At 32.6% G+C, this 9,820-nt stretch overlaps 1 protein-coding gene across 1 annotated transcript; it reads left to right on the forward strand.

Moving 5' to 3' along the window:
• Nucleotides 1–3,338: 3,338 nt before the first annotated feature.
• Nucleotides 3,339–4,185, forward strand: LOC309848717 (interleukin-18-like). Its single transcript, XM_082700678.1, is given in 2 exon segments — nucleotides 3,339–3,668; nucleotides 3,671–4,185. Coding segments are annotated over 2 exon segments (600 nt in total). The 5' UTR covers nucleotides 3,339–3,553; the 3' UTR covers nucleotides 4,156–4,185.
• Nucleotides 4,186–9,820: the final 5,635 nt, after the last annotated feature.

Consider the following 9,820-nt stretch of genomic DNA (forward strand, 5'->3'; position numbering starts at 1 on the left):
TTTGGTAAGTCGCCATACTATTTTCCACAATGGCCCCACAAGTTCATGTCCACCAGCAGTGCAAGAGGGTTCTTTTTTCTCTATATACTTGCCAACACTTGTTAGTTACTTGTGTTGTTGATTTTAGACCTTGGGACAGGTGTGCCATGATATCTCATTGAGGTTTTTGATTTGTATTTCCCTGATAGTGAGTGATGCTGAGCATCTTTTCCTGTGTCTGTTGCCATCTGTATGTCTTCTTTTTAGAAATGTCTGTTCTTGTCTTCTGACCTTTTTAAAATTGGATTATTTGGGTTTTAGGTGCTAAGTTTTATCAGTTCCTTATACACTTTGGATACTAACGCTGTATCAGATATGTTCTTTGCAAATATCTTCTCCCAATCTGTAGGTTGCCTTTAGTTTTGTTGATTCTTTCTTTTGGTGGGCAGAAACTTTTTATTTTGATGTAGTTCTAATAGTTTATTTTTGTTTTTATTTGTTACCTCAGGATACCAACTAGAAAAAAAATGTTGCTATGTCCAGTGTCAGAGAGATTACTGCCTGTGCTCACTTCTAGGACTTTTATGATTTCCTGTCTCATATTTAGGTCTTTAATCCATTTTGAGTTTATTTTGTGTATGGTGAAAGAAAGTAGTGAAGTTTCTTTCTTTCTCATATAGTTGTCCAGTTTTCCTATTTGTTGAAGAGACTGTTTTTCCCCCATTGTACAGTCATTCCTCCTTTGTCAAAGATTTATTGACCATACAATCATGGGTTTATTTCTGGGTTTTCTGTTCTTTTTTATTGATCTATGTGTCAATTTTTATGCCAGTAACATATTAGTTTAATTACTCTTATTTTGTAATGTAACTTGAGATCTGGAATTGTGATACCTCCACTTATGTTTTTCTTTTTCAATATTGCTTTGGCTATTTGAAGTCTTTTATGGTTCTGCACAAATTTTAGGATTGTTCTGTGGAAAATACAATTGGTATTTTGATAGAGATTACATTAAATCTGTAGGTTCCCTTAGGTAGTATAGACATTTTAACAATATTTGTTCTACCAAATATGAGCATGGAATGTCTTTCCATTTCTTTGTGTTATCTTAAATTTCTTTTGTCAATGTGTCATAGTTTTCAGAGTACAGGTCTTTCACCACTTTGATTAAGTTTATTCCTACATATTTTATTGTTTGGTGCAATAATAAATTGGATTTGTTTTCCTAATTTCACTTTGTGCTGCTTCATTATTAGTGTACAGGAATACAACAGATTTCTGTTCATTGATTTTTAATTTCCCTGCAACTTTACTGAATTCATTTATCATTTCTAGTAATTTTTTTGTGGAGTCTTTTCTATTTATAGTATAATGTCATTTTCAATAATGAGAGTTTTACTTCTTCCTTAACAATTTGGATGTCTTTTATTTTTTTATATTTTCTGATTCCTGTGGTGGAATGAGTAATATTTTTTAAAGATTTTATTTATTTGACAGAGATTGAGAGAGAGAGAGAGAGAGCACAAGCAGATGGAGCAGCAGACAGAGGGAGAGGGAAAAGCAGGCTCCCTGTTGAGGAAGGAGCCTGCCTGGCTTGATCCCTGCAAGACCTGAGTCAACGGTAGCCGCTTTATCAACTGAGCCACCCAGGCATCCCTAATTAGTAATACTTTAAACATATGACTCCCAATACACTAGATAACCTAATGAAATGGATAAATTACTAAAAACAAACTATTAAAACTGACTTAAGATTAAATTTTAATAGACTTATAAAAATAAGAGATAATCAACTATTAGTCACAAAACCTTTGGTGAAGAATAGACAAGGCCAGATAGCTTCACTGACTAATTCTTACCGATTGTTTTAAATAGAATTAACAGCAAATCTTTAACAATTGCACCTAAAAAAAAGAAAAGAATACATCTATAAGGTCAATATTAAAAAAAAAAAACAAAGACATTACAAGAGAATCAATTACAGATGAATGTCCTTTATTAATATCCATGCAAAAATCCTCAACAAGATAGTATGAATTACCATAAAAGATTATATGGCATGACCAGGTGTCATGGCATATACATATCCCAGGAATGTAAAATTGATTCAACACATGCAAAACAATCAATCTGATAAACAATATGCATAAAATAAAATATACAACCCACATATCATCTGTATAGATATAATAAAAACATTGGACAAGATTCAATACACTTTCCTGAAGAAAAACATTCAACAAACTAAGACTAGAAGAAAACTTCCTGAATCTGATAAAGTATGTCTCCCAAAATTCTAAATGGTAAAGGAAAGAAAATTTTCCCTTAAAATCAAGAACAAGACAAGGATGCCCACTCTCACCACAACTGAACATTTTACAGGAGGTGCTAGCTGGAACAGCTAATGTGAAAAAGAAATGAAAGGAATAGGAAGAAGTAAAGCAATCTCTATTTATATATGACATGGTTTTGTATATATAAAATCCAAAAAATTAACAAATGTATTTGAGCTAATAAACAAGTTCACACAAATATCAGTGCACAAGATCAATATGAAAATTGAATGTATTATATACACTACTGTATTAATTGTATTACATATACTATGTCAATATGAACAAAATATTGGAAAAAGCTTACAAAAAGAAATTAAAGTTGTGTAGGTGGAAAACTACAAAACATTGTTGAAAGACAGGAGGACTATCTGAATAAATTAAAAGGCATCCCAAGTAAGGCTTAAAATTATCAATAGCCAATTATTTCTCAACAGGAGTGTCAAAACAAATTTTTTTTTTTTTTCAGTAAATGGTCCTGTGGCCATGTATATGTCTTCCCTGGAGAAGACCTATTTTAGTCCTTCCCCCATTTTTAAAATCATATTTTATTTACATTTAATTTAATTTTACTATTATATTATATATTATTAATAATTATTTATTTATAATAATTAATTATTATATATATTAATATATTATATTGATTCCTTATCAAATTACAGAGTTTGCTAATATTTCCTCCCATTTTCTAAGTTTCCTTTTCATTTTGTTGATCATTTTCTGTGCTGTGGAGAGGTTTTTTAGTTTGATGTAGTTCCACTCGCCTGTTTTAAGTGTTCTTATCATAATAAAAGTAAACGAATAAATAAAAATTAATGATGCTGAGACAGCTAAATATCCATATTCAAAATAAATAATTTAAATTCCTTTCTTATGAAGTGATACAAATTAATTCAAATGAATCATCAGCCTAAATATAAGAACTAAGTGTACAGAACTCTTAGAATTATATTTTTGTTATTTTAGTTTAGGCAGAATCTTCTTTAATACAAAAACAACATCAAAATCATCAAAAGATCCTCCCCCAGAAGCTTGGTCTCCTCCTAGATGGCAATTAGAACTGACAACCAGCTCGCTCTGCTTTCCAAAGCAGATTTCTGCATTCTCAGCTGCCGGCTTCAGCGGCTGAAGGGACTGCCACCTTTTCCCATCTCCACGGCCTCAAGAAAAGAAAAAAGAGACCTCAAACTTTCCAGATCCCTTCCTCTCGTAGGAAACTGTCAAGCACAGGAATAAAGATGGCTACTAACCCAGTAGAAGACAACTGCATCAACTTTGTGGGAATGAAATTTATTGACAATACACTTTACTTTGTAGCTGAAAATGATGACAACCTGGAATCAGATTACTTTGGCAGCTTGAACCTAGACTCTCTATCATACGAAATTTGAACGACCAAGTTCTCTTCATTAATGAGGGCAATCAACCAGTGTTTGAAGACATGCCTGATTCTGACTGTACAGAAAACGCATCCCATACCATATTTATCATAAATACGTATAAAGATAGCCTCACCAGAGGTCTGGCGGTAACCATCTCTGTGATGTGTAATAGAATGTCTACTCTGTCCTGTAAGAACAAAACTATTTCCTTTAAGGAAATGAGACCCCCAGACAGTATCAAGGACGAAGGGAATGACATCATATTCTTTCAGAGAAGTGTTCCAGGACATGACGATAAGATACAATTTGAGTCTTCATTGTACCAAGGACACTTTCCAGCTTGTAAAAGAGAGAAAGAGCTTTTCAAACTCATTTTGAAAGAAAAGGATGGAAGTGGGGACAAATCCGTTATGTTCACTGTTCAAAACCCCAAGCTAGATATTAAAATCGCAGTTTGAATTAAAAAAAAAATCATCAAAAGAAAAAAATGATAGCTTGAACAACACCAAAGTTAATATAACCCTTGTGCTTCAAAGACACCATCAAAAAAGTAAAAACACAACCCCAAAAATGGGTACATTTAGTTTTATGTTAACAAAACCTATTTATCCATATGAGAACATCTCCTTTCTGGATTTTTAGAAATACATCAAGATAAGTGTGTTAAGATTGACTTCAGATGCTGGATACCACATATATCATTTCTACTTTTGTTTACCTGAAAAAAAATTGACCTACTCCTTATAGTGCTACCAATTCGAGTGGCTAAATATAGTTTTTCTATTAAAATTCCTGAGTCCACATACTGCCCTGACCTTTGCTCTCTCTCCTTGATGTGAATTGTAACTGTAACACAAGGACTATTGGCATGCTTACCCTGTTTGACCCTTGACTCATCCATTCCTGTACAGGAATTAGGTTTCTAATCTATATCAGGAAGGGTCATTCCTGGGCAGGAAAGAACAAATTGAGAACAACTCCTTTCTAACGAAACTATAATACCAAACAGATCTGAAAACAGAGGTTACCCTGTGAAAGATAAATGACTCAAAGAGCAAGAAAAATAAAACTACTAATCAAACACCTATAATCTTACCTGGTATTTCAGTGCCCAGAGAATGACTATGTCTTATCTTCACATTTTAAAATCTTTTTTTTTTTTTTTATTTGACAGACAGAGATCACAAGTAGGCAGAGAGGCAGGCAGAGAGAGAGAGAGAGAGAGGAGGAAGCAGGCTCTCCGCGGAGCAGACAGCCCGATGCGGGGCTTGATCCCAGGACCCTGGGATCACGACCTGAGCCGAAGGCAGAGGCTTCAACCCACTGAGCCACCCAGGCGCCCCTATCTTCACATTTTAAATAAAATCTTTGTATTTACATATTTACTAATTAATTCTTTATTGATCAGTATTCTTTTAGTATATAATCTGAAATATATGTATTTAATTATTTTCAGGATAACCTAATTTTCCGATCTATCCAACTATTGAATGTTAAATACTTCTTACGTAATATTTTTGTCCACTCATCTATTATTGGTACTTGTTTTCTTTTTTAAACACTATGAATATGACTGCTATAAATATTCTTTCACATATTTTCTGTTTTAACAGTGCAAATTTCTTTTATTTCTTTTTTTATTTTTATTTTTTTATGATTTTATTTATTTGACAGAGAGAGACACAGTGAGAGAGGGAATACAAGCAGGGGGAGTGGGAAGGGTGAAGCAGGCTTCCCATAGAGCTGGGAGCCTGATGCAGGGCAGATCCCTGAGATACCTGAGCCAAAGCAGACAGTTAACTACTGAGCCACCCAGGCACCCCCAAATTTCTTTTAAACATATTCTTAAGAGTAGAATTCTTAAGCTACAAGATATGTGCATATTCAAATTTAAATGATAATCTAAAACAAATTTTCAAAGTGATATCATCATTTTACATTCTAGCCAGAAATGTACATAATACTCCACATCACTACACTTGAAATTGTCAAATATTTATTTTTGAAGTCTCAATGTAAATAAATTGGTTTCTCATTCCCATCTTGTTTGGGCACTAACCTAAACATAATTTACAATAGTTTTTAGACATATGTTCAATAAATTGGAAGCAATAAGTAGATACCATAGCAACGTGATTTTGATATTTGTCACAATTTTTGTCTGGTGTAAGTGAACAAAATTATGATGAGAATTATTTGTTTAATATCATTCCAATGCTTCCTGAATTCTGCCTTCTCGTATACTCAGTTGTCATTGCCCATCACTATAATATAGTGACAAATTAATGTTAAATTTAAGTATTTCTCTTTAGTGTCAGCTTTGGGTATAAAAGTTTTATATATAAATTGTGTGTGTGTGTGTGTGTGTATGTATTTCTTTTTTTTTTTTAAATTTATTTATTTGACAGACAGAGATCACAAGTAGGCAAAAATCAGGCAGAGAGAGAGGGGGAAGCGGCTCCCTGCTGAGCAAAGAGCCTTATGTGGGGCTGGATCCCAGGATTCTGGGATCATGACCTGAGCTGAAGGCAAAGACTTTAACCCACTGAGCCACTCAGGGGCCTCGTGTGTGTGTGTTTCTTTAAACTTCTTTAATAATATGGTTTACATTTTTGCTGTAGGTATGAGTTTTTCAGACTTTCTTGGCTTCAGCCAAATAACAAATATATTAGAGAATATTATTATATCTTCCTTCAGAAATTCTTTTCTCTTTAGTTCTGCAAATGATTCTGGAAGGACATTGTTACTTCCTGAGAAAATAAAAAATTACCCAAATTAGAAAAGACATCAGAAAAACCAGCTGCAAAGTTGGTAGGGAACAATATTTCCCCCAAGGACACACTTCAAATACAAAGTAACATAACAATCTCTTTCTCTGAGAAAGATGACTGCCTTCTAACTCACTGAGGAACGTGATTCTCTAAAATCCTAGGCTGTCAGAAACTTTGCCATTTGAAATTATATCAGTAAGAATGAACTAACTCCTGCCTGAAGATTCGAACTCAGGTTGGCACAGTTAACCAGTTTTGAATTATGACCCATGAAATTCCCTGCTTTCTGGCCATAACACTTTTCATCAATCAAAACTTTAAAGTTTCTAATGAAACAGGATTCAGGGCCAATTTGCAGTCCAGATCTAATGGTAACCCCTTTACTCACTGCCTTCCTTTGCTTGGGCCTATGAAATCACTGTTTCATTCCAATGTCAACTAAAAACTCTCCCTTCAAAACCTGTAAGATCTCTATTTTTCCTTTTTTGGGGGAGATATGCCATGGTTCCCCCGATATGTGGCCTCCCTCATTGCAGTGATTATTCATGGTTTTAGGAAATTTGAAGGCTCCAAAGAGAATTGATTGTGATTGCTAGACTGGGACCCAAAGTCTAGTGATAATGTACGCAACTTGAGAACCTTAACAGGAACCCCATTTGAAAAATAGGAAACCTGGGGTGCCTGGGTGGCTCAGTGGGTTAAAGCCTCTGCCTTAGGCTCAGGTCATGATCCCAGGGTTTTGGGATCTAGCCCTGCATCGGGCTCTCTGCTCGGCGGGGAGCCTGCTTCCTCCTCTCTCTCTCTCTGCCTGCCTCTCTGCCTGCTTGTGATCTCTGTCTGTCAAATAAATAAATAAAATCTTAAAAAAAAAATGGAAATAATATTTAAAAAAATAGGAAACCAGAATGAAAATATATCCACTCATACAAAGAAGTTGAATTAAATAGCATTAAATAAGTAAGCATTTACATTTATTGAAAATTACTTACATTTGTTTAAAAACTAGAAAGAAATAACTAATCAGCAAATTGTGAAGTAAAGCAGATCAAACAATATAAAGAAATTGAGAGAAATCCTTCTTCCTTCCATTTTTTCCTTTTTTTTTTTTTAATCTCTCTGGACTTATTTATTTATTAGTTTGTTTATTTTAAAAATTTGGCTCATGTGATATCTTATGAGGCTGACAAGTCCAAAATTTATTGGTCAGGCCAGCAGGCTGATTTTTGAGTAAAAGTTGATGTTGCAGTTTGGAGTAAAAATTCTCTAAGATAGCAGGTTTAGCCAGGGTTGCCATCTTGGTTAGAATCTTTTTCTTTAGGAAGCCTCAAACTTTGTTAAGTTAGTTACTCCTGATATATGTTTTTAATTCAAAATTTATATATGCAGTTAAATTAGTCAATACAGTTTTGAATATGTAGAGGTCCATTTATCTGCGTATTTCCGTACTTTGTTAAAATCATTGATTATAAAATATATGATCTTAATTTTTGGAATAATATTTTTATTTAATGAATTGGTTTAAATAGATATTATGTTTTTGGCTTCCTTTATTTACTTTCATTTTCTTTTTCTCATTTATATTTAATGTTAGGTCCATTTTGAATAGAAAGAAAATCCAAGTAGCCCGAAAGATAGATTTGATTACATCAGCAAGTCTAAGTATTTTCCATTTCTTCAAAATCAATATACTGATTTCTAGAGTTGTCTACTTTTATCATTCCACTTCATGTTTGTTTTGATAACTGAATTCCTTCCTGCTCTCCCATCTGCAAATTAAAAATCAGGAGTCCCAATTAGTTTCTGACAAAGGTGTTTAGTTCAGGAAAGATAACTGTGTCAACTAAAAATTTCCTAGAGTCATTGAAAATATATATTACAGTCCATTAAATCATCAGTCTCTACATAATCTATTTACTGGGAAAACCCCATTAAAATTCAAGAGACTGAAATTTCCTTAGAAAGTTACATTCTCTTTAATGTCAGAGTTTGTTGTAGTCATTTTCTCTATTTCAAAAAACAAACTTCATGGCAAAAACTGAGTATTTGCTCAAAACTATTTACTTAATTAAATAAAATCATTCTTCCAAGGGAAGTCCTTAGTAAAGTAAAAGTCTAGATATCTTTGTCCAGAAGATTTTGTCTCTTGATGCCTATGTGTATGTGTGGCATGATGGTGTGGCATGGTAACTAATTGACATTAAGCATTTAATAAATAAATGGAGCATATGACAAAAGAAAGTGACATACTCTAGCTTTTCTAAAGCAAAGAAAAAAAACTAAAAAAACAAAGATTTGTTTCCTTTCTGTTATCTTGTCACATTTTTCTGATATTTAAATATTTTTGTTCTCCAATTTGCTATATATGTATCATCTTAAATATTTTTAGTATAATATATATCATCTTATGTTTCATATTATGTCTATTACTGAGTTCAGTCTTCTCCAAGTACAAAAATATTTCTAATTCTCAAGCTTGACATTTTAAAAATCTACTCTTATGAAAGAAGCACATTATATATAATCATATGTGTATAGTTATAATATTCAACATCATCTAACCTGCCTATAGGCATATAAATTTCATATGAATATCTGGTGAAAAAGTTGTCTTTTTATATAAAATTTAGAAATGGAAGTACAAAGAGCAGGCATTTCTTTAATAGCTGCTTTTAATTTTAATTGTAGGTGTTATCAGCTTTAATTCTTCATAATAAATTAATCCAATGGATTTTTTTTTTTGTTTGTGCTTTTTGTCCAACAACAAATCAAGTGAACATAGACAGTATTAATGTCATTTCAGTAGTTCGGTTATCAAGGAAATAGGCCCTGTAATTCTCCCAGTCTTTCTCTCACAGAACTAAGATGAATACTGCTGCTCCAACCATTTTATTGACATGTTTCAGAAAAGAAAAACATGGGTGGAAACTACACATATAAAAGCTTTGATATCTAGTACAGAAAAGTAAACTTTCATATAAATCATTAGAAGAGTTACATTTGTACTGTTATTGATGCACTTTTTTTGACACTGTTGGACAACATTATTTGTACAATGCACAATTTATTTGTAAGAGAGACTAGAAGCACAGTTTTATAACTAGTCATATTGCTTGTACAACAAGCAAAATTAAGATTACATATTATAGGATAAGGAATGAATAGATGTTATAAACAATAAATTATTCTGTTCTATGTGCCTATTCTATGCACATATTAAAAATTATTCACCATTCATACTATAAGTATACACTTTAAAGTAAAGATTACCTATTTCACTATTTAATTTATGTATAATATTCTAAATTTTGTATTATTAAAAGAACAAGTATTAGTTTACAAGAACTATAAACAA

The sequence above is a fragment of the Mustela nivalis genome, assembly GCF_964662115.1.
Source record: "Mustela nivalis genome assembly, chromosome: 15".
Lineage (NCBI taxonomy): Eukaryota > Metazoa > Chordata > Mammalia > Carnivora > Mustelidae > Mustela > Mustela nivalis.